The sequence below is a fragment of the Perissodus microlepis genome, chromosome 17 (assembly GCF_051167445.1).
Source record: "Perissodus microlepis isolate ML-2025 ecotype Zambia chromosome 17, ASM5116744v1, whole genome shotgun sequence".
In the NCBI taxonomy this organism is placed as follows: domain Eukaryota; kingdom Metazoa; phylum Chordata; class Actinopteri; order Cichliformes; family Cichlidae; genus Perissodus; species Perissodus microlepis.
Window position 1 is genome coordinate 13,792,969 of NC_140477.1, and position 24,970 is coordinate 13,817,938.

Genomic DNA, 24,970 nt, shown 5'->3' on the forward strand with positions numbered 1-24,970 from the left:
GGTTCTGTTCTGTGCCTGCCAGAGGTCCCCGCACCTGCTGGTTTTGTCCTGTGTGTTCCAGGGGCCCCTGTGCCCACTGGTCCTGAGACTGTTTTCGCTGGAGGGCCTGAGGAGCCCATCCAGCCTTTTGCATCGTCAGCTGGAGGGCCCGAGGAGCCCGTCCAGCCTCCTGCTTCGCCAGCTGGAGGGCCCGAGGAGCCCGTCCAGCAACCTTCCTCGTCAGCTGGGGGGCCCGAGGAGCCCATCCAGCCACCAGCTGCTCCACCAGCAGCCTCATCCACGCCTGCAGCAGCAGCCGCATCCACAGTTTCGTCCACGCCGCCGCCTGCTGCAGCACCTCCGTCTCCGTCTTCCACGCCGCCGCCAGCTGCAGCCTCAGAGTCTTCATCCTCGCCTGGCCCAGCTCCGGCTTCATCCTCGCCTGGTCCAGCTCCGGCTTCATCCTCGCCTGGTCCAGCCTCCGCTTCAGTTTCAGCCTCGTCTGGTCCAGCCTCTGCTTCAGCCGCCTCAGCTTCGTCTGGTCCAGCCTCTGCTTCAGCCGCCTCATCCTCGTCTGGTCCAGCCTCTGCTTCAGCCGCCTCATCCTCGTCTGGTCCAGCTCCGGCTTCATCTTCGCCTGGTCCAGCCGCAGTGGCTTCTTCCACGCCAGGTCTGGCTTCAGCATCCGGTCCTGCCTCGTCTGGTCCTGCCTCATCTGGTCCTGCCTCGTCTGGTCCTTCAGTTGCCACACCGTCATCAGTTCCAGCTCGTCTCTGCTGGCTGCTTTCCTGGCCTCTAGTTGGGCGTCGTCGCCACTGTGGACGACCTCCTGAATGCCGCCACTGCCTTCCGCGTGGCCGGCCTCCGGACTTGCTCTGTTGCCACCGCTGCCATGCGCACGGTCGGCCCCCAGAACTGTTTCTACGCCTCCGCCGTTGCCATTCGCACGGTCGGCCTCCCGAAATGAACTGTGCTGGGCTTCTGACCTATCGGCCCCCAGGCCGACCTCCTTACATCATAAGAGTAAAAGAGTAAAAGAAAAACTGACTGCGTTACAGCACCCGCTGCTTGTTGAGAGTAAAAGCGATACGCGCTTTCACGTCTTTTTTTAGCGACTTTTTTTCTAAAACAAGTCGCTAAGGGGTCTGAAAACTCGCTAAATATAGCGACAAAGTCGCTAAGTTGGCAACACTGTCTGGGCCCTCCATCCTGTACCTCCCGCCGCCCACCCTGGCTTGGTGGTCTGTTTGTATTTTGGGGCTGTCGGGGGCCAGCCCTTGAGGGGGGGGGTACTGTCATGGTCCTGAGTCTGAGGACTCTGTGTTTTGTGTTTCCTTATATTCTTCTATATTCTTGTTTATTCTGCCTTGTCTTTTGTTTAGGTTTGCTATGTGTTAGTGTGTTTGTTTTATGCCTGCCTGTGTTCCCTCTATCTGTCCTTGGTGTCTCTGTGTCTGCTCGTGAGTCTGCCTGCTAAGTTCAGTGTCCGTTCTGGTTCTCTGTGTCTGTTAGTTTCCTGTTTTATTCTGAAAGTTCATGTCTCATGTCAATGTGTTCAGTTTTACCTTTCTCCTGTCTCGTTAGCCTAATTTCTCCCAGCTGTGTCTCCCTCCTGTTGCCCATTTGTACGTGTTTTGAGTTTTTAAGTGCTTTGGAGTTATTACGTGTTTTGGAGTTTGTACGTGCTTCGAAACTTTTACGTGTTTTGGAGTTTTTACATGTTTTGGAGTTTTTACGTGTTTTGGAGTTTGTACATGCTTTGTCTCCAGGGGCCACCGTAAATATACTTTTATTTATTCACTCCACATAAAATGTAATAAATAAATCATATAATACTAAAACGAAACGGCTCTTAGAGCCCGATCTTTGACGTGAAAGACGCGAGACGGCTCCTTATCGCGAGCCATGTTTTTTTTTTTTTCTTTCTCTCACCCTCTCTCTCTCGCCCTTTTTCCGCTTCACTCCGCATGCGAGCCTTGTGCTTGTGCTGGGAAGAGAGGGGAGGGGCAGTAGTTACACTGGCAGTAGCACAGGAACAGAGCAGGAGGGAAAGAGAGCCAAGGGCAACAACATCACATTAGAGACGTATAGTAATCATCCACAACTATTTTCAGTTGCGAATGATAAAGGATTCAGAAAATTTATTCATGCAGGCCCATATGACAGAGAATGTGCATCTTCTTTTTGTTTTCATATTTTAATTTATATTTAATTGTGTTGTGGTTTGCAGTGCTTTGTGTTGTTTAATTTTTAATTTGTTTTAAAGGGAAAAAGCTGAAAATTTAAATAGTTAAAAGTTGAAATGTGAATAGTTGTTTTTTGTATTATATGATTTATTTATTACATTTTATGTGGAGTGAATAAATAAAAGTATATTTACGTTACCGCTAGAGACAAAGCACGTACAAACTTCAAAACACGTCTGAACTCTGAAGCACATACAAACGCTGAAGCACGTACAAACTCCGAAGCACATACAAACCCCAAAGCACGTACAAACGCCAAAACACGTAAAAACTCAGAAGCACGTAAAAAACTCCAAAACACGTACAAAAGACAACAGAAGTGCTCCCGGATGCTAGGCGCAGTGTTGCGCTTTTGTTACCTACTGGCTACACAAGCCAGCAAGTACCAGCGACTGGATTTGGTGTGTGGTAGTAACAGGTAAATTAACTTTTTTTTAAAATTATTTGAATATATATGAGTGCTTGTGTATAAATACACAAACAATACACATATGCTTTCAACTGTGTAATTTAAGTGATCTAGGTAGCTCTGTTTTGGAAGTTCAGTTAACGCTAGAAATGTGTTTTGTAGTTTGTACGTGCTTTGTCTCTAGGGGCCACCGCATATATTTATATATAAACATATATAAATAAAACCACTTTTTTTACATTAGTAATTAATTTTGTGCATAATTTTATATTGTTGTTAATAATTAATTAATTAAAGCAACAAAACAACCTAAAGAGCCGGGTGGGAGCCGAAAGAGCCGGCTCTTTTTAGTGAGCCGAGCCGAAAAAGCCGGTTCTCTAAAAAGAGCCGGAAATCCCATCACTAGAGTGTGGAATAATCTGGAAAGCTGGCTGCCAGGAAAAGACCACGGTTCTAGACCACAAAGGAACATTTCTGTGCTCTAAATAAAAGAAACCAGATAGTCACGCGAACACTCTGTGGGTTCCTGATCTTTCACATCAGTTAAGCCACTTAACACTGACCTGTGAATCATTCAAGCATAAAAACGGCACCTAACACAAGAGATGAACAACTGTTTTTTATACTTAACAGAAAACTTTACTGGGAGCTTGTGACAAAACATCATTTGTTGTCCTTTATAAAAACCTGTTATATTTGCTCTCACATAGATAGTACACACACTCTGTTTTTATCCCTTTATCTTTCATTGGTCTGTCGTTTGATATAATAAGAAAGTTAATGTCATGGCTGCTCTGGCAGATGTGTGGAGTGAAGAGAGATAGGACCCAAATGCAGAGGCTGACGAGGACTTAAACTGAAAATATGCCTTTTATTGAGGCAGCACAAAACAACAAACAAAAATGCAGGAATACAAAGACTAAACTAACAAAAACTAAACAGGGAGGGAACTAGAAGCAAGTATAAAGAAACTAAAGATCTGAGACATGGAACACAACAAATGATAACCTGGAACATGGGAAATGTCATGGATGATACACAGACAACCCAACAGCAAACAGAGGAAGACAATGGGCTTAAATACACAGAGGGATAAATGAGGGAATAAGACACAGGATGAGAGCACAGCTGCGAGAAATCACAAACAACAAGACCATGGAGAAGGAAAACTGAAAACACTAACATAGTCTAAGGAGCTTAGAAAGAAAACGTCTGGACTTCTTTAAGTTGCTTGAAGAGGTTCAAGCAAAGTTTAAGTTCCTTTCATCTGAGAAGGTGAAACGTCTTCAAGCAACTTCAAGTCCAGACGCTTTCTTTCCAAACTCCTTAGACTACGATGACCTGGATGACTGAGAACCTTCACAGACATGAAAACACTAACATAGCACACAAGACTATCAAAGTAAAACAGCAAACAAGAGACTTTTACAAAGACACAGAGTTGACACAGAGACATGACTGACTGGGGAGAAATTGGGGAACATGGAAACAAGAGTGACTAGACATGACACGTGGGACACAGGGGCAAGGCAAAGTAACAGAAACCTAAAGCCTAAGAATATAACACAAGAAGAAAACAATAAAGAGAACCAAAAACATACATAATCAATGAATATAAATGAACAAACACAAAACACTGGGTCACAGACTCAGTACCATGACAGTTAAATGTACAATAATAAATACTTTAAATCAGATGACAATGTAGCTGACACTGTGTTTATTAGTGTGTGGTCAACCACAAATCTTCATACTGTCATCCATACATGAGGTCTTTATACAAACGATGAAAGATAATGAAAGAAACTGTTTAATTGATATGAAATGATTGAATTATATGAAATATTATGGCTTTGTCTGCCAGTGTTTTTCTGTAAACTACTTTGAACTACTGGCAGTCAGTGAAGTCACTGAAAGGCAAGATTCTATGTTGTGTTGCCATAGTTTCCAGAGTTTACTTATAAAGCTCACTTACAGAATTCAGTTAGAAAAGTCAAGCATTTGAAGGACGCACATTTGAAGGAATATTAACTCAATATTAACTCATTACGGTTTACATTTTCGATTTTAAAAGCTCTCCGAAATTACAATGAAAAGGGAAACAAGAAAAATTACCACTCCAGCCGATAAGAAAGATTCAGGAGATCAAGGTAAGTAAAATAATAAAATCAAATCCTGGTAAAATCCAAATCCTAGAAATGTTGACACTGTGTGAATCATTTTTGGAGCAATTGAATCATATGTTTGATTGAAAATAGCTTTAATACAAGATGTCTAATCAAAGAAAGGTTACCGGTCTTTTGGTAAAATAATGTAATAAGTTTATTCTTGGACTCAACAGTAAAAACAGACCAACAAGTGTCATCAAGATCTAAGACTTAGTAAACCTAGTATCAATTCGCACTGGTCAGTTTTTTTTATCCCAAGAATAAACTTGTGATAATTTAAGCAAAAGCAATTTCAAATTCTTTGCCATCAAACTGCTTCCAGTCCTGATGTCGGGGACTCTTTTTCACCACTGTGTTGTTGTCGTTTATAGATTGTAAGAGCAGGACTGCTAAAAGAAAGGCCAGTCCTGAAAAGGAGACCCCAATAAAAAGGAGGAGGGTCGCTGAGCAGGCTGGTCCTTCCACCAGCTCAGATGTGGTCAAAGGAGTGAAGCGCAAGGTTGTGCAAGATGAAGAGGGCACAACAAAGAAAGCAAAGAAGGCTAAACTTCTCGACCATATGAGCGGTGACAAGGAGCAAGCATCCTCCTCGTTGGACTCTGGTAAAGGTAGGCTAATTAGTTGAATAAGGGGGTAGATTAAGTGTGGTTGCTAGGTTTAAGATATTGGTGTTTAGTGTTTGTGTCTATCATCCAGTGAGCTGATGTGCTTTTGGTGTTTTCCACATCTCCAGACTTGAACAACAAACAGGTGTGCGCAAAAAATGGCAAAAGAAAAGCCGCGGGAGACGACAGAGAGTCACCCAAGAAAAAAAAAAGGAATGTGGACCAGGACAAAAAATCAGTGGCAGACCAAAAACGTAAGTAGCAAGCAGCTTGGGTTTTATATTCAGGGGAAGGGCAAAAGGAACATTTAGGCTACAGAGGAGAGTAATTTGTGTCACAGCTGTAATAAAACAAGATTTGCTGTTTTGTCTGTTTAGGTGAATTCCAAGCCAGATATGTGGAGGAGCACCAGCTCGGAGAAGGAGGCTGCGGAGCAGTGTTTGCTGGCTACCGGATAGAAGATCGTTTTCCAGTAAGTGTTCAGATGATGGTAGTAAGACAGGCAGTAACGCAGATAATGGATAATATCGTAAACTGAGACGTCTGCTGTGTTTCCACCTTTCATTATGTCATACTGAGGAAATGCTCACCAATGCTCTGTGTCTTCTAGGTTGCCATCAAACACATTCCCAAAAATAAAGTCTACTGCAAAGTGGCGGTAAGCGTCCAACACTTGAATCAGTTTTACATTACTGGATTGAATGCGGCGTTCCTCATCATCCACTTTGTTGTAATATTTCAGGATGAAAATGGGAAGATGCTCTCGGTGGAAGTGGCCATTATGGTTAAACTTGCAGGTGAAGCAGAAGGGTCAGTGGGAATATCTGCACCTGTGTCCTTGCTGGAGTGGTTCGACCTTGGCAAAGAGCTGATCCTGGTGCTGGAGAGACCTGTCCCCGCTGTGGACCTGCAAAAATACAAAGCAGAAAATGGAAGAACTTTAACAGAGGACAAGGCCAAGGTAAGTTGACTGGAAGAACCTTAGACTGTACAGCATTCAATCAAGGCAGAAAAGCATTAACTCATTATTGTGTTTTTCATCTTTTCCAGGTCATTCTGAAGCAACTAGTTGATGCTGTAAAGGAACTTGAGGATAAACACATCTTTCATCGGGACATCAAGGGACAAAACATTCTGATTGAGACCGGCTCAGATGTGCCTCGTGTTCGCATCATTGACTTTGGACTGAGCTGCTTTGTTAAGAAGCGATCTCTGTATCGCATCTTCTATGGTAACATATTCTGCTCCTGCTTTTCACAGATGTAACAATTTGTGTCTTTTGATTTAGAAGAAATTGCAATTGTGTCTGTTTGTTAGGCACTCCTCTTCACATCCCTCCCGAGTGGTACATTAGGAGCTGCTACAGGTGTGGACCCACCACGGTGTGGCAAATGGGAGTGGTGTTGTATGAAGCGCTTCATGCACGATACTTTAGTACCGGGAGGTTCCTCACAAAGAAACTGAGCATCAAAAAGCGCCTGTCCACAGGTAAGAAAACTTCACACTTCCAGATTCACTGATGCCTTGGATCACTAGAACTATCATCTTCATATTTTTGATCTTTTCTTTCTTTCAAGAATGCCGGAATTTCTTGGACGCATGTTTAACTCTAGTCCCGGAGAAGCGCCCAACACTGGAGGAGCTCCAGCTTCACCCCTGGCTAAGATAACACACACAAACACACAATTCATACCTTATCATATAAGTATGATACATTGTAGTAACTCCCTTTCTTTTTTCTGTTGGACAGGAATAGATAGAATGGGTCAATCTTAAAAAATAAATAAATAAAAATTTAGCTTTTTTGGAGTTCCTGTAACCCCCCCAGCCATCCCAGGAAAGGGGATCTCTCTTTGAATGGGCTTTCCCGAGGTTTCTTCCCATCGATCTGGCCCCCTGGGGAGTTTTTCCTCGTCTTCATAGAGAGCTTGGGCTGGGTCAGGAGCTCCATCAAAACTGTCTTTATTTGATGACTTTAATGTCATCAAATAAAGATGTGTTTTACTTAAAGTACAATTTGATCAAAATAAAACTTGTTTAATTCATCTTTGCTGAGGATTCTCCTTCATTACTATTTTGTTTTGTTTTTTTGTTTTTTACCTATGGTGCATTTTGACAGATAAGAAAACTGAATCAGGTTAAAGTGTGCACAAAGACAGTCACACTGCAAATGATCTGAAGACTTGCATCTGTTGCTTTAACCCCCAACTAGTTTAGACAGATTTCCTGGTTCTACCAGAGGTTTTTTCCTTCAAGAAGGGAGTTTTTCCTTCCCACTGTTGCTGAGTGTTTGCTCATAGTGGGTTGTAAAAGCATAAAAGTTAATAAGAGGCATTCATAGCAGAGTTATCACAGAGGGAACTATATAGCTTAAATGTACAATTTCTACAGGACGAATTATAACTTCATTATGTATAAAAGCTCCTGTGGATAATTACTCCTATTTGTAACTTTACACAAGAGAAAGTTTGCTGTCACACTATTTATAACAGGTTGGGTTTTGTCCTCTGAGTTGAGCCTTTGGTTGCAGTTTATTGAAGAATTTCCTCTAAAGTAGCTGTTGATAAAGATTTAAAGTCCTGTTTATATACAGAAATATGCTTTAGTTCATGTTTTTTTACATGTCTGCCTCAGTGGATCAATAGAAGGTCTGGCACAGGAAACTAGATGATGAAAAAAGGGTACGAATACACATATATATCTATATCTATATAGATACAGATATATATATACACACACACAGGTTGCAACGTAGTATTTTCATTTTTTCTTAGCATTTCTTTAACGTCTTGGTGCAAAAGAATACCTGCATTTGTGTGTAAAGAAATGTTACATATATACTAAAAACAGTTGGAAAAAAGAACTACAAATTTGGAAAGGAATTTATTCATGTTCTTACTCATAGATGGAGTACATGGTTTAAAAAACACTGAGGAAACAGATATGAGGCGGCTGTATCAACATAAAAACATTAATACAGTTAAAAATGAATAAAAAGTTGCACGCTTAAACTTATTTCTCTACAGTTTGTACAATTAATCCATGTAACAATAGGTTCTCTCTTAATATAGTAGTTATTAAAATATCTTTACATAAAAATACATTTTTAAGTACTCTCCGGTGGAAGTCTGTTGTGGCTTATGTTTCTAAATGACACAACCATAAAGCAGCCCACAGAATATACAAATATGTCTTTGATAAGTGAATGTTGGCTCCCACAATGGCCTGTTAAGTTATTGCAAAAATAATTTACTGCATAATATGTCAGATTAGAACATGTTATAAGCACAAAACTGGAGGGGAAACAATAGAACCAAAAATTAAAAAACAAATACTAAATTAAGTTAAAGGATATTTCTTACTATACTATATAATTGTATAATGTTGCGTTTGATTGCAAAAGAAAACCCACCAAGAAAAAAAGAAAGAAAGAAAAAGAGAGAATAGAGTTTAATTTATTCAAAACACATTCTTTTCTTTTATTTAAGCTGTAGCGAGATTCAAATGGACAAAAGAGAAAGAAAAATATTACAGATTTGTTTTATTAATCATGAATAAACTTTATTATTCACAACTCTAAATTTCAGTTGGTCTTAGTCAGATGTGTTTTTAATTAAATCCTGCAACACTGTGCTCGCTGCCATCACTTTATATCTTAGTGTGCAATTCAAATATATACTTATTACAATATTTTCCCCCTTAACTCTCAACTCGCGTTTTTAAAATGTCTGTGATCATATTTGTCCGTTGACTTCTGTCTGGGCCTCGAACGATTCATCAGACAGGTTGGCAGCCTCCAACTGATGCTCCAGACTTTCATCATCGCCTCTATTCCGATCAACTCTTATCTTAAACTTAGTGATGAACTCATTACTGGCCAGCGCACCCTCCTTTTTAGGGCATGTGGGCTTTGATAATAGCCGGCTTTCCAGTCGCTCTGCAAAGAAAATTCACAAAGCATTTCTTATTTGGTAAGCTTGTTAACAAATTTTAGTTCAGTTTTGCTGAAAGTTATAGCATGCATCAGGTAAGAAGCAATTGGTTTTTAAAAAGCATATACTTTCCCCAAAACATTTTTATTATGTGCATTTTGGAGAATAAAAGATTGTACACAATTTCCCTTTTTAAAGTAAAAAGATTATTAAGTCTAATTCTTACTTATTCAGTAGATTAAAGTATTGAAACATCATTATTCATAAAATATGCACATTACAAAATTAAAGAATTCATGGTGGGTTCACGCCCTCGGCCCACGCCCCTCTGAAGAGGAAACACCTGGGCCTCATCAGTGCAGCCAGCATTTAAGCCAGGGAGTGGCTTCTACTCATCGCTGGATCGTTGTGTGTGATTCGCGTCAGTGCAGCCCGGCTCTGAGCAAGTTCTCTTTTGCTTCCCTGTGCAAAACCTCTAACGTGTGTTTCCTTCTGTACATAGATCCCCTGGACCCGACTCTGCATTCCCCGAGCGGATTCCCTTTTTGTGTGAGTGTTTGGAGAGAGAGTCAGAAGAGGAGCAAGTGTCTTTTCCCTACCTGGATTTGCCCGGAGCCTTTTCCCTGTCCCCGCTTTGTATATAGCACTATCCCCTGCACTGTTTGTATATACACCTGGTGGAACTGTAATAAATACTGACTGTGCCTCTGAGTCCTGCGTGTGAGTCCTGAAGCGAACCGTGACACCCACACAGATGAGAGCTTAGCAGTGAAGCTCTCTCTTAAAATTTGAGTTATAAAGTCAGAAGTTATCACTGACAGAGATCCATGTTCTTTTAACATAAGAAAGAATATTTGCTGAAATTGACATTAATCCAAGCCCTTAAAACGCCATTTTGGATTAAGCATTTCCTTTTAGAAAAGTCTTCAATGAGCAGGAAGCTCCAGTACTGAAAAAAGAAGCCAACATCAACTGCTAAACGTGCTAAAAGTAAGTAAGTCCCCGTAGACTCCTATGATCAAAACACATACAGTATAAAAGTTATAGGTTACAGATCTGAAAAGTAAAACAAATGTCAAAGTGCAAAAAGACTTATGGTCCCATAGAAGTCTATTCCATTTGCCTGGAATTAGGTGAACACCTTTGTGACAAATTTAATGGCTCAGTCATTTGTTTCATGTCATATTTAATAAAAGACTGACATGGTGGCATGTTGAATTGTCCATTTTGCACATATTTGGTCATTCTAAGCGTCAGAAGGGGAAAGATCATTCTGGGAATGCCTACTGGCGAAGGATGTGTGACTGACAAGTCCAGTGTGTGAAGTTTAACTACAGTCTAAGGAGCTTGGAAAGAAAAGCATCTGGACTTCTTTAAGTTTCTTGAAGATGTTTCACCTCTCATCTGAGAAGCTTCTTCAGTTCAGAATTTCTTCAGAGAATTGAAGAAGCTTCTTGAATGAGAGGTGAAACGCTCTTCAAGAAACTTAAAGAAGTCCAGATGCTTTTCTTTCCAAGCTCCTTAGACTACGATGACCTGAACGACTGAGAACCTTAACAGACAGTTCTTCCCTTCATTCATCATGCCTGATTTCAAAACACCAAGATGGCAGTCGTGAAAACACTCATCTTGAGTCTTCATGGGACTACGGTGAGATCAGTTATGCCTCTTATGATGCTGTCCCAGACTTCAAAGCAGTATAAAACATGTTTGCAGCCTGTAACAACTGTGCATGCGGTTATTTTTCGTTTTAAGATTTCCGAGTTTAAATCATAATAAGATTTAGTTTTAATTTTAATTAACTTGAGGTGAGTCAGATTCTTTCATTCAAGTCACTGAATGAATCCCTTGACATGTTTGGGGGTAGGTGCCTTTTGTAGCATTTTAATGCAATTATCTGACAGATTATATGGTCTACACTGTTATTAACTATACTAACACTCTGTTCCAGAAGTCTGTGCTGCAAAGAGGCAAAGTGAATACTGCACCTGCAGGAGTAATGGGGGTCATCAGTCGGTTCAGCTGGATGTTCCAGTGCCGTACATGTTGACTGGCATTCCTCAGCCTCTCCTGAACCTCCTGGAAACAAAAATCATGCAGGCATCCTCATCAGTGTTGTTTTAGAAGAGCACTAAATAAGATGCTGCTCACAAAGCCAGTCAAAACAAACTTGTTCACCTCCAGACGCTGGTGGCTTCTTTGGCGAGATGCCTGCAGATCCTGGAGCTCCTGAGAGGCAGAGTTGAGGGCTGAGGGGGTGTCCTCATCGGGACTGCCATCTGACAGCTCCTGTATGGGGCTGAGGTTTTGCATTGTACGTTGCTGCTCCTGGAGGAGCTGGAAATGTTTCCTCTTTTCATCTTCAGCCTGCAGCAACCTGAAGGAGGGGAAAAAGGGAAGAAGCAACTGAAAATGTTAATACTTCTCATGGATATCTCAGATCTCCATCACAAATAAAATAATAAAGGGCCATAATAAGAGTTAGAAATCCATTGTTACCGCTCAAGCTCCAGTCTGGCCCTCTCCTCCTCCAGCCGAGCCTGGATCTCCATATTAAGGGCAACTTCCAGCTGCTGCTGTGTCAGCTCCAGCTCCCTGATCCTCTTCTTCTGTTGTTCAGCCTCCTTTTCCTTCACCTGCATCTCAGCCTGCATGCTGTCTTTTATCTATGCACACACACACAGCTACATAAACAGATGCACCAACAGAGCGGTATAAACTGACCTATTCCTGAATCACCTTTTCCTGGACTGTCATAACCATTTTTCCAAATCATTAAAGACTAGGTGTGAATTTTATAATGACAGTCAACATTTTGCTGCAGTTCTCAAAGATCAAAGTCAAGGAGAAAAGACTCTGTACATAATTGGTGTCAAGTGGAAAACTTTTTTTTTTACCATCTCAGCCTCTTTCAGCTGTCTTTCCAGTTCCATCTGCACCTCCCTCTGCTTCCTCCGCTCTCTCTCCTCTGCCTCCCTTCGGCGAGTTTCCAGTTCCCGTGCATGCTGTGAAACAGATGAAAGAGCCATTGTTTGGTTTGTGTTTTCACCTTTATCCAGCAGGTGACACTAGGCCATCAGCTTCGAGGTTCAACGTATTGTGCTTTCAGCGGTGCTCTTCTTGATAACTTGGTTGAAGTAAGTGGGTATTTGAGTTCATGTTGCTTTCCTTACAGCTGTAAGTAATCTGCTCATTCCGCTTTTGATCTTTGGCACCAACAAGTGATTTTTTCCCAGAGAAGTGCTGCTCACAGGAGATTTCCTCCATTTCAGACCATTTTCTATAAACCGGTTAGATGGTTGTACAGTTTCTGAAATACTCAGACAAGCCTGTCCGACACAAACAACAATGCATGTTCAAAGTCATTTAAATCCCCTTTGACCTTTGACCTTCAGCAGGTCGTCTTATTAACGTATACATGCCTAAATGCACTGAGCTGCTGCCATGTGATAGGCTGATTAGGTATTTGACCTAATGAGCAGCTCAACAGGTGTATCTAACAAAAATGTGGCCAGTGAGTGTACATGGTACTTTTTAAATGGACAAAATGAACTGCACTGGCAGCTGCCCAGTGCCACTATGAATTAGTTAAATAATCACTACCATGGATAGTTTGGTGCATGATGTAATTAAATAAATATTACAAAAAAAGATTCTTATAGCCCTCACTTACCTTGATAATGTTTTCAATCTCTAAGTCCTGTTTGTCTTTCTCTTTTTCTGTCTTCTCCGTCTCATGGATAGTCAAGTCATCAGATTGGCTGCCCCTGCTGCTGCAGCTGCTGCGGGTGCTCCGGCTGCGTTCCCGCTGACTGTTTTCCCGCTGGATCCGTCTCTTCAGTTTGAGTTCATGGTGAAGGGAAGACTTTCCCTCACTCTGAAGACGGAGGGCAGTTTGAATGGCTGAATAGTGAAAGAATACATAAAAATAGTAATGCAAGTTTGTTGCCTTGCTATAGAAAATAATATATTAAAACAATTAAAAAACAATATATTCCTTTTATAGCTTCCCTCAGAAAAGACTTTTTGCTATGAGTTGCATCTTAGCAAACCCTCATCATCACCTTCATTATCACCTGGATCAGCTGCCACACTATCATTAATCTTTGCAGACACCACATTTGCTGCTATAAATAGAATGAACAGCCTACGAACAAAGCAAAGATACGAACTACATGTACACTTTGTTTTTACATGAGAAAGCCATGGCAGCATTCTTTCATGAACAAAAAAAAATGATGCGTCTCAGTGTTACAAGGCAGAGCTGTAAAAAAAATAGTTATGTCCACTTTAACCCAAACTTTGTACTTCTTTGTCTTTTTTTTTAGAAGAGGTGTTTTGTGCCCCTCTGTCAGTGACCTCTTTTCAAATTACCAAGCTGTCTGAACCTATTATTCATGAAATGTGGCTTCTTATCTCAGTCACAATCGTAGGCAAACACAATTTGTTATTACAGGAAGCAGTAACTAACCAGTTAAATCTCATTTAGTATCAACAACCTCCATCACACCTTTTCTTGCAGCTGTTTAAGAGACTTGCATAACCTAAAATCATGATGCTCCCTGCACCATGCTTAATAGTGTTGTGCAGTGTTTTTGGTCATTGCTTCTTTTTTCTCAACTCTTAAAACTCCTTCTGATAAAAGGAGAAAGTCCTGGATTTTCTCCATTCGTAGACAGCTGCATTCTATAATGCTTCTTGTGGAAGTTAATGGCACTGAGTCATGGTTGAAAGCAGTTTTTATATAGTTACCAGAGACCATTTTTGTGCTTTATCTCTGTCCAACACCACAGTAAATTTTAAATTAAACAATCAAGACGTGACTGAAGTGCAGACTTTCACCTTTAATTCAAAGGTTTTTGAAAAAATAATGCATTAACTCTTTAGGAATTACAGCCATTTTTATACACAGTCCTCCATTTTCAAATGCTCAAAAACACCAATTGGCTAAAAAGCAGTTTCAGTGAGTCCCCTTGTTATTTTATGACAAATAAAGCAGACATAATATCTGTAATTTTAAAGAGGAGACCCAAAGAGATATCAGTGCAAATGAAGGAGGCCATCATTAGGCTGAAAACCTAAAATACACCTATCAGAGTATAGGTAGAGATATCACTGTTAAAGTCTGTAATCAAGAGGTGCCTTCATGAATGGAAATACAGAGAGCTTACAACAAGGTCCAAAGCACTGGTTACGCTCAAGAACTGGAAGGTCAGGTTAAACATTACTAAGAATCTAAAAGAGCCTGCACAGCTATGAAAAATATTGTAAAGATGAAATTGAGTTTAACTTGGACATGTAGACAACGTCCTCCGTCAAACATGGTGGAGACAAAGAACTGAGTCACTAGTGTTTATTGAAGGTGTGACTGCTGATAGAAGTGGCAAGATGAATTGTGGAGATAATGACCCAAAACATCGAGGGAAAACTATTTTAGCATTATTGAGTCTGGCTGTAACTGTGACTTAGTCAACATTTTATAAGCTTCAGCTGACTTCTGAAAGTTTTCTTAATCATTGGCAAAAGAAACACAAATAATTAGCAACCAATGAAACACAGATTGTTTGACAAGTGGCCTCAATATATCTGAAAGATCCTGGAATTATTTATATACACTATGATAAGCTTCAGTACATTTCAACCGCACTAAACCAATGAGCACACACATTGTAAGTTACACACCTTGAGTCCACTCCACTTTCTGTTTCTGGTCAGGCGCGCTCATCTCGTAGGTTTTACTATGGGTTTTCACACAGAACAGACAGCGCTTCCCCTCCCTGTCTGGAATAGACTGAAACAGAAAAATGTGTGTAAGTCACAGCGTTGGTTGGTGAAGAGTTAAACATGCTGAGTTTTCCTCACTAACCTCTATGACACAGTTCTGATCCAGCTGGATCTCCCCTCTCTTGTCTTTTAAGTCCTCGCTGACATAGTAGGCCATGGAGGAGGGCTTCAGCACAAACCAGCGCTCAGTCCAATTCCTACGCACATGCCCCTTTTTCCACATGTAACCCTGCAAAACAAGGGATCAATTGAAGAACAAAGAAAGACAAAAATGTCAAGGGAGCAGTCAAATAGGCTCCAGTGACACAGCACAACTCACTCTCTTGAGAACGCTGTGATAGATCTCCAGGAACACCTCATCTAAAGCCAGGCTGAAGGCCTCAGCGCTGGTGACGCTCAGCAGCCGGCCTGCACTCATATCCTCCAGGAAGGTCCACACGGACATTCCCTCTTCCCACACTGTAGCATCCTGCGATAGTAAGTCCTCCATGGGCTTCCCATCCCACTCCTCGCTCATCGCAGTGGAGATTTTCTTGAGGAGATACTCCACCTAGAAGCATTTAAATATTTGTATACGAAACTTTTTGCACATCGCAAAAACCAAATATTAATGGCACCGACAATGCAAATACTGACTCAACACAGATTGTATTCTGTGGTTTTGTGATATCACTCTTCATGAGGAGCTCACTGAGTGACTTCTACAGAAGCCGTTTATTTTTATCTCTGTCGACAGGAAACCAAAAGCATTATGGAGGAAGTGCAGGAAGGAAGAGCCTCATTAACTAACTTACTTGCACTTGTATTTTCCTACTAAGAAAATCTTTAATGTCCTAACTCCGTCATCACACACAAATTATATTTCTTTTTGGGTATTTGGGTATAGCAGTGTCTAAAAACTACAAGCGTTGCTGGTGTTTGTTCCTCTAACTCTCTTAAATTGTTTCTTTTAAATCAAAAGTGAATTGTTTAACTTTTTGTACAATGTGTGTCCATTTTTGCATTTATAGCATACAAATGACTTAAAATATAATCACTGTGGATTTGAGCCTTTTCAAGAAAGCCCTAATGAATCAGGCCTCAATCAGTTGCCTAAAATAAAATCCTCTCCAACTTTAAGTGTTTCTACAAATTCTCAGTGAACACATTTCACTCTCCTTACTCTTCATAACTATTACCTCCTCTGGTATCACCACCAGTGGGTATCGGTCCTCTGACAGAAGGTTGAATAAACAGAAGAGCTTGAAGCAGTCCCTTTCCGATAGCAGTGTCCCCTGTGGCACCCTTCTGAAGTTCTTCTTCATGGTCATTGTCCAGCACAGGTCATCAAATTTCTCCTTATCAAACATCCCCTTTTTGACCTGGAAATGCAAAACTGGAAATGCTCTGAACTGAAACTAAAATTGCACTTTTTAAAACAGTTTTACATAAGATTATTTGTTTCCTGAGGGGTGTGTTACGAAGGAAGTTCAACACTGCCTGGCTTTCTTATCATGACACTGGTTATCATCTTTCTCGATTAACTCACGCTTTCTGCTTCAATCTCTGTGCACACTTATATAAAATGGGACTCGACTGAGCACTGCGTACTGCAGTCAGAAGAAACGGGTTACAAAGATCTCTAAAGTTTATATAAATATAAGAGTAAAACACAACACTGCTGCTGCAAATAAGACTGAGTGCTTCAGAAGATCATTAAGTTACAATAACTCAGCTACAACTCTTAACAGTGTAAAAAAAGGACTTCAGCAGCATAAAAATATCACCAGCTGAGTACATGGAAAATCCTGTGACAATGTGACACACATTTCCACTGCTATGTTGCTAGTGAGGTGCACTCATTTTGTTAGATACACCTGTTTGGCTTCTCATTAACACAAATATTTAATTAGCCAGTCACATGGCAGCAGATCAATGCATTTAGGTGTGTAGATATGATTAAGTAAAGATGACCTACTGAAGTGCAAACTGAACATCAGAATGGGGAAGAAAGATGATTTTAGTGACTTTAAATGGCATGATTGTTGGTGCCAGATAGTCTGAGTATGTCAAAAAACTGCTGATCTGCTGGGATTTCCCCACACAGCATTCTCTGGGGTTTACAGAGAATGGTCAGAAAAAGAGAAAACATTGAGTGGTAAAAAATCCCTTGACTGCTTCAACAGTGATTGAAATAACTACTCATTACAACAAAGGTATGGAGAAGAGCATCTCTGGATGTACAAAACAGTCAAACATTGAAATAGATGGGCTACAGCAGCAGAAGGCCACACTTCTATCAGCTAAAACAGGAAACTGAGGCTGTAATTCACACAGGCTCACCGAAACAGGACAAAATATAATTGGGAAAATGTTTTCTGGTCTGAGGAGTTTTGATCTCTGCTGTGACAAGTATTTTTTGTTGATGTAATAGTGGTGGGAATACTTTTTTGACACACTTTTACCCCTGAGTACCAACTAAGAATCACTGAAAGATTGCGGCCTACCTGAGAGTCACTGTAAAAAGAACCCAGCTGCGCTATAAAAATTGAAAAAGTCCCGGTGATTTTCTGCCAGTACATTTTCTGTTTTTTGATAGAGGTTTTCATAAAGTGTAAATAGTCAAATTCAACGTGCGATTAAAAAATTACAGTTTTTTTTGTTTGTTTGTTTGTTTTCGCTGACCATGTCCTCCCCTTTATGACCACAGTGTACACGTCCTCTGATGGATGCTTCCATGCTCCATGTCACGAAGCTCAAATAATCTCAAACTGGTTTCTGTAACATGATAAAGAGTTCACTTGACTTAAATGGCCTCCACAGCCACCAGATTTCCATCCAATAAAGTACCTTTGTGATGTAGTGGAATGGGAGATGTGCACCAACTGTGTGATGCTATCATGTCACCATAATCTCTGGGGAATGTTTCCAGCATCTTGTTGAATCTGTGCCGAAGGTTTAAGGCAGCTCTGAAGCACAGTGTGACTATTAGGCTAGCTAACACGTATTTCTTCAGCAGAGAATGTTGGGCTTTCAAAACTGAAACTCTGAACATAAACTGCCCGACCACGTTACGGTCTCAGCATAATGTCAAAAGAGAGTCGACCTTTGTGTCGCTGGAATGTCTGACTTTAAGATCACGATAGCCTGCTAACTAATCTCGCTTTGTAATCTTCATTTCTGGTTCTAAAAAATGTAACAATAGTTACAAACAAAGAAAAACCTGACAAAACAAAACCCAGGGGGTTTGACTGAACTGTTAATAAAGTACTAGCTGGAAGTATTCAGGCACAGCTAGGTTAAATTAAAGGGAAAATGTAAAATAGATATAAGGGCTATATTTTCCTCATCTCAATAAGTCCAAAACCAACAACTAGTCGGTTCTGAATTTCTTTTTAAGTTAGCCGGGTACTGTAGGTTTTTGCAAGTGTTACTTGAAACTGAGTAAATACTGCATGAAATGGGAATGTCTTTCAACTGCAGATCGGCACACAGTACTGCACGATCAGCTGGCAAGCAATGTAAACATAAACTTAAGTTAATGATCGTGGTAATGAAGGAGCATGAGATTGAGGGTGAAGGTACTGCTCAGTGATGTGTTCGTAAGAGTTTTGAACAACATAAATACGAGTATAACTGCAGCTGAAGGAAAACCCTTTGCTTAGATTGTATTTTTTACATTACCTTATCCAGTATGTATTTGCTGAGGTAGGGCATGTAGCCATGATTAGACACTGGTCCATCATCATCATCCTGGAAATGCTGCTCCAGAGCAACGGGATCATGTGGGATGTTCAACACTGTGTACAAGTTGTGGGACAGCACCTGGAGAATTCAAACAGACATACAGCATAAGTGGATGGATAAAACTAAGCACAACTCCCGCACACTCCCTTGTTTCTTCACATATCAGCAAACAAACGCTCACAAGCACAGGCAGCTAGTCACCAGTGAGTAAGCATGTCAGGGCAGCTTTCTGCTATTTCCCTGGATTCTTCTAACCAAGGGGGGGTCAGTTAGGCATGTAGGGAGTGGAGGGAAAGCAAGTTAACAGGCAAAATAAAACCTACCGAGGGGAAAAGAAGGCAAAACATAATATTCGTCTTTTATTTAAAAACCCTGACAATTTTGTGTGGTATCAGGGCCATGATAAGGTTGGACTTTCACCTCCACTCTGAACAGGCTAAACGTCTGTTAATGTCTGAAAAGATCTGGATTTGAGTGCGAGCTTTTAATCTGTCTGCGTGTCTCATGTTCCTCTGATTACAACACGAATTCACGCACAGTATGCCACCACACGTACACACCACTACGTTTGAGTTCTGACTTTAGACAGAGTCGAAGTGATGACCAAAGTAAAACTGCAAGAATATAAAGCGTTTGTGTTTGTCTCTGTGCTCTCTCCAGCGGACGCCCCTCGGTCTCAGTTTCCTGATCTTAAAAACGTCTCGCACTAAAATTCTCCTTACCTTTAACTGCGACTTGGAAACTTTCCCGCACTTCTCCACGTCCAGCGACGTGAAAGCGTACCAGATGGACTTCAGGAGTTCGGATTTTAGGTCCATTTTTGGAGACCGCCGGGAACGCGCAAAACTACATTTCCGAAGCGGTGCGCAGCAGCTTTTTACGCAGCCACGGGTGAGCGCCCGTGTGGTGAGAACAGCCAAGCAAAATGTGGAGCAGAGCACTCACTGCGGTGCAAACGACAAAGGCCCAAAGTATCAGATGTGGTGCAGACTTAAAGAGGCGGAGAGCCGAAACAAAACCTGGAGCACCACACGGTCCTCCTCCCTTCTCATAATTCAACAAAACGATTTAAAATAGTGGGGAAAAAAGCAGACATGGATCGATCTCGACAGTGTGAATACATTTACGTGATGATTTCACACTACATGTATTCACAGAACTGTATCTAAGGTATTTCTCCTGAGAGGGTGGGCTCCTGAATTCCTCAAAGCACTGCCAAAAACCAAAACCAAAGAGGAGGAATCCTGTTATCAGATTCAGGAGACTTGCTAAAGGACACACCCATCTTGGTATAGAGCCCAAGGCCACATTTGCTTGAGTAGGTTAAAAATCTTAAAGGTTTGGGGGTGCCACAATATGTAGCCTGTGGCAAGGCTGAAGCACTTGAGCTTAATATTAGTAGTAGCAGTAAATGTTTTATTATTTAGCTCAATGACTACGGATTATTTTTCCACTTTTCATGTTGTGTTTATGTGCATAACTTGCACACATTGCAGACATTTATTTTTGTACCTGATGAGCCTTTGATTTCATGCAATGGCGTTAAAAAAAATCGTGTATGCTGGGTTCAGACCTTTGATTCAATTCAAATGGACTAGAAATAGAACATAAAAAGTTTGGCGTTTGTCTGAATTCAGGTGTCCAAATCTCTCTCAGAGCTCCTCTTTGGTTTGATTAAACTGGAGGTGGAGGCATGGCCTAACCTCGGGCAAAATAGGATACAACAAGCACAGCCTAATCAGACAGAAACCTTATTAGAGCACAATGTAGGCTAATCAATAGCATAATTAGGTCATGAAAATGGTTGTCATTGTTCAGAGGTCATAGCCTAAAGTCTCTCTACATCTAACAGTCATAGATGTTGGTTTTAAGGCAAATGTGGGGGTAAAGTATGAAAGACTTGATCACAATTTCCATTTCCATAATTTATTATTTTGTGCTCCATGGACCAATCAATACTGGCTCAGGGTGCTCTGTTTCATCACCCTCAGCTGTGCATATGCTGCACTCTGTTATCTCCCTTCAAGGGCAGATCTAATCACCATCGTCTCAGGTACACAGCAGAAATGAGATGTCACTCAGTTAGCAATAATTCAGATTTGCGTGGCCAGAGGTCTCAATGCAATGAGAATTTCCTGCTTTGGCACACCTCCAGCATGACCTTCCCAACGAAATAAAGACATAGAGCTGCTTCTATAGCTCTTTAAAATGCATGCAAAAGGTTCCCACATTAAAGATGAAGGCTATAAATCAACATTAAAGAGAAAGAAAAACACATTAGAATCCCAAAGAGCTTCACAACATGTTTATTATGCATGAATTCTTCATTACCAGAATTTATACATTTAACATAATTGAGGGTAGAAGACTGTGGCAATCAACATTATATCCCATATTTAGGCAAGTGTTTTCTTTGTTTATTGTTTACATAAATAGTTTACAGTGTAGGTCATGCTTGCTTGCAGAGCTGGTAATCATATACCAGTTATGCATTATTAAATAGGGAACGTTTATCATATATTACATTAATAAGAACAATAAAAAGGAAGAAATGAGGAGATGCACCATAATGAGAAGGCTGAAAGGGTTTCATACAATTTCAGTGCATAGTAATACTAAAACATGTACAATAAAACACATTCACATTCATCTTATTGAAATACTTTCTTTATAACGTTGCATATGTCTCACAAGTATAATGCTAAGCTAAAAATCTAAGAAGAAGAGCAAGACAAATGTTTATATAACCCAACTTTTTGCTGTTGCTTGTTGTTTCATGCCAGTAGTGTGTGTTTCTAGTCATACCTTTCAATGATGTGCTTTGGAACAACACAGTGACATCTGGAAGAAACTGTTTGAAAGCAGTCATAATTTAATAAACTCTCTAACCAAAGCTCTCGACACAGTGGAAATTAGTACGCACTACTGGGTGTAAAAACAACACAAAATACCAGACAGTAATATTAATCTCTTTTTAAAGCACCAAAACCAGCGCAGAGTGATCTCTGAGATGGGAAAACTAAATGAAGTAGATACAAACATCTGTGAGCACAGCCAGACTAAACGATCAAAGTGGAAAACAGCTGGTGAACATTCCTGTGCATTTAGGACTGAGGTGTGCCAGAGGTGAAAAGGTCCAAGGATCAAATATGTAACACAGAGAGGTATATTATTTCATGCCATCATTTAAATATTTCTTAATTAATTCATACAGCAAAAAGGAGAAAATGTCTCACTGTACTGCCACTGGGTGAGATCTGAAGTCTGTTACACAAACCCAGTTGTTCCTACGCTGTTGCATGTAGCACAAAAAACATTACATGAGAAGACAACCTCCATTATTCATGCTGAGGCCAGCGAGTGTAATACAGCTGCAAAGGGAAAAGTGACGCACAAAAGTAGTAACTTGACTGAAACCGCTGAAGGATAATATAAGAAGAACATTAAAGTTGCAATATGCATTTTTTCCTGTAATACTTCATTTTAAAGTAAATGTTAACTACACAATGATCAGTTTGGTAATCTATAGAGTGCTCAGCCCCAAGGTATTAAATTTTTCAGGAAAATGCCCGATTTTGCAATGCAAAGAGGAAAAAGATCATTTTGACTTCCCTGGCAGCTATCTGTAGCTTCCCTCATCTAACTGTAAACAAGGACAGTGAAGGAATTTAAGCAATGTGCTGGATTTCTGAACACAAGTTTGGACCTTTGACTGTTTTGTCAAAGAATCACGTGTCATATCTTTGAGTAACTTTTAGTGTCATATAAGTCCTACAAATTCCTGGGGGTTTTCAAACTTCCCAACTCTATTAAACTGAAATGGCCAATCCACCAGCTAGCCTTATTAATTAGAGCAGCCGTCCCCAACCCCCGGGCCTCGGACCGGTACCGGTCCGTGAGTCGTTTGGTACCGGGCCGCGAGAGTTGAGGCTCAGGTGTGAAATGTATAGTTTTCAAGGTTTTTATCGGTTTTCAGCGTTATTTTGTTATCGTTTTTATCGTTTACTCTGTTTTCCTGGGTCTTTTCACGTGTGTTATGAATAAATTTTCTTTTTTTCGGTACCGGTACTAGTTTTATTTTGTTGTATTTATCCGCGACACCTTAAAGGCCGGTCCGTGAAAATATTGTCGGGCATAAACCGGTCCGTGGCGCAAAAAAGGTTGGGGACCGCTGAATTAGAGTATTAATGTGCTACTACACGTCCATGCTGTCTCGGTGCCAGTTTATTGGCTAACAGACAAGCCAGGGCAATGCCTCCAATCTGCGTGAAGGCTAACCCCAGCACAGTAGCAGCAATATGGAAGACATTGTCATTGACCAAGCTGAAGACTTTGCGGAAGCAGCCATGCGGATGGATCCCCGCAGCAGCCACACCGTCATCTGCCAGAAGAGGCCGATTCTTGCAACCCTTTCGCCTCACGCAGCAGCTGTCGGGCAAGGACACTGAGGTGCCGTTCTCAATGGGCAGGAAGTTCATATGCTGGATAGCCCAGTCAGACACAAGCCAGTCGCGCCAACCGTCAGCTCCACAACACTTCAGAGCCCTCTGAAGGCTGTCTAGAGCATCAGCACGGCCTTCATCCTCTGTGTAGCCCGCCACTGCTCGCTGTAAACCGCTGCGAAATCCACCGGCAATTTCTTCACGGTAGAAGAGGCCCGAGAGTCCTGCTGCCAAACCGGCTACAAGTGCAGCAAGCTGAAAGAAGCCGTAAGCCCTTAGCACGCAAGGCAGGTTTGCAGCCACCCCCAGGCAACCCAGGAAGCCCCATGCTGTGATGGCCGCACCTGTGGACAGAAGGATGAGCGGGGCATTGGGGTAGCGGTTGGCGGAGAGCATCATGTAGTCTGCCAGGGAAATTTGAGCCCACACACCCAGTGTGAAAATAGCCAGTCCAGCTGCCCAGAAGAGGCAGCTGAAGGCTAGGAGACCCAGACGCAAGAGGTGCATGACTCCCACGGAATGGCAGCAGGGTGGGCCAGCACCCACAGGTGGAGGAGCAGGGGGCGCCAGGGAGGCTTCTGAGCACACGGACAAGGAGAGACGCTGCTGTTGCTGCTGCTGCAGGCTGAGCTGCTCCTCTTGACCTTGGTATGGAGGCAGCAGGTAGCCAGGGATGGCAGAGGGTCGACGAGGAAGAGGAGGCGGAGTCAGCAGGTCAAGACTCCGTGAAGACAGCCGTCGCACAGCTAGCTGCTCATGCTCCCAGTCCAAAGCTTGTCTGCTGGGACTCGGCCGAGCCGACAGCGAGTCGTAAGGCAGTGCACTCATAATCCTGGCTTTATCTACTCACTTCTCTCTCCGTTACACTCTCCCTCTCTCCTCCTTTTTCTCCTATCAGTGCCTTCACCCTCGTCCTCCTGCAACACACACAGCCGTTCTCCCAAAGCTTTATGACTGTTTATTAATCCGCCACCAGCAAAACCATTGCCAACTGGACTGTAAATCACACTGATGGGTGCGCGTTGAGTCGTTATCTGCATCCGCAGCTGCCTTGTTTCCACCTTATTTATCTGTTTATTCTGAAGGGTCTTTCCACCTGCTTGGTCACCAGTCCTCCAAAGTCCTCCGCTGACAGTCACATCCCGACATCTGCCTGCTCGCCGCTGCCCTGATCAAGAGAAGAGGTGATTGCAGGGGGAAATGACCAAGAATCAACCAATGCACACCCTCTCTCGGTGTGGAGGAGCCATCCCTTTGACTTTTACAGTTTTCCATTTGTAGAATAAATGATTCCAGGATAAGTGCAGTAAAAGGTTATTTTTAAAATCTTAAAAGACCCTTAGGTACTACATTTAAAAAAAAAAAATACAAACAAGTCTATTCTGCTTCATCAGGACTGCACTAGTGTTATTATTGTAGCACAAAAACACTGATATTTATGTATTTTAATGATGTTCAATAGAAAAAACAAACATAAAAATATAAAGTGAGTAAAAGGCAAGTTAAAAATAGAAACCCACTACCTCACCTACTATTATTCTGCTTCAGTTAGTCTCCCATTAATATGACAGGGACATTTTTATTCTGGTGACTCCTGCTTGGCATGCCCTCTCCACCAATCACCTACCTGCCTAGTCAGAGCTAATGAAAACATCTCGGTTAATTAACCACATTCAACT

The 24,970-nt window shown here is 41.5% G+C and overlaps 3 protein-coding genes across 3 annotated transcripts; 1 reads left to right on the top strand and 2 right to left on the bottom strand.

Moving 5' to 3' along the window:
• The first annotated feature begins 3,013 nt into the window (after positions 1 to 3,013).
• LOC146369351 (serine/threonine-protein kinase pim-2-like) lies at positions 3,014 to 9,112 on the top strand. Its single transcript, XM_084910513.1, has 9 exons — positions 3,014 to 4,784; positions 5,174 to 5,410; positions 5,536 to 5,661; positions 5,785 to 5,879; positions 6,018 to 6,065; positions 6,150 to 6,368; positions 6,458 to 6,638; positions 6,725 to 6,895; positions 6,985 to 9,112. The coding sequence occupies exons 1-9, from the start codon at positions 4,724 to 4,726 to the stop codon at positions 7,074 to 7,076; spliced, it is 1,230 nt and encodes a 409-aa protein (XP_084766639.1). The 5' UTR covers positions 3,014 to 4,723; the 3' UTR covers positions 7,077 to 9,112.
• def6c (DEF6 guanine nucleotide exchange factor c) lies at positions 8,799 to 20,046 on the bottom strand. Its single transcript, XM_084910511.1, has 12 exons — positions 19,572 to 20,046; positions 18,787 to 18,927; positions 16,302 to 16,484; positions 15,443 to 15,673; positions 15,206 to 15,352; positions 15,022 to 15,130; positions 13,013 to 13,242; positions 12,237 to 12,344; positions 11,839 to 12,005; positions 11,518 to 11,716; positions 11,328 to 11,418; positions 8,799 to 9,344 (listed from the first exon to the last, which is right to left on the bottom strand). The coding sequence occupies exons 1-12, from the start codon at positions 19,665 to 19,667 to the stop codon at positions 9,142 to 9,144; spliced, it is 1,905 nt and encodes a 634-aa protein (XP_084766637.1). The 5' UTR covers positions 19,668 to 20,046; the 3' UTR covers positions 8,799 to 9,141.
• A 1,102-nt stretch (positions 20,047 to 21,148) lies between these two features.
• Positions 21,149 to 24,471, bottom strand: LOC146369353 (tetraspanin-7-like). Its single transcript, XM_084911203.1, has one exon. The coding sequence runs from the start codon at positions 24,117 to 24,119 to the stop codon at positions 23,034 to 23,036; it is 1,086 nt and encodes a 361-aa protein (XP_084767329.1). The 5' UTR covers positions 24,120 to 24,471; the 3' UTR covers positions 21,149 to 23,033.
• Between the last annotated feature and the right edge of the window lie 499 nt (positions 24,472 to 24,970).

Coding starts and splice junctions, on each gene's coding strand:
- LOC146369351 (XM_084910513.1), top strand. CDS start 4,724: ATGAAAAGGGAAACAAGAAAAATTACCACTCCAGCCGATAAGAAAGAT. Junction 4,785..5,173: donor GAAAGATTCAGGAGATCAAG/GTAAGTAAAATA, acceptor TGTCGTTTATAG/ATTGTAAGAGCAGGACTGCT. Junction 6,066..6,149: donor AAGTCTACTGCAAAGTGGCG/GTAAGCGTCCAA, acceptor GTAATATTTCAG/GATGAAAATGGGAAGATGCT.
- def6c (XM_084910511.1), bottom strand. CDS start 19,667: ATGGACCTAAAATCCGAACTCCTGAAGTCCATCTGGTACGCTTTCACG. Junction 16,485..18,786: donor GCAAATACATACTGGATAAG/GTAATGTAAAAA, acceptor TTGCATTTCCAG/GTCAAAAAGGGGATGTTTGA. Junction 15,353..15,442: donor ATCACAGCGTTCTCAAGAGA/GTGAGTTGTGCT, acceptor CTTGTTTTGCAG/GGTTACATGTGGAAAAAGGG.
- LOC146369353 (XM_084911203.1), bottom strand. CDS start 24,119: ATGAGTGCACTGCCTTACGACTCGCTGTCGGCTCGGCCGAGTCCCAGC.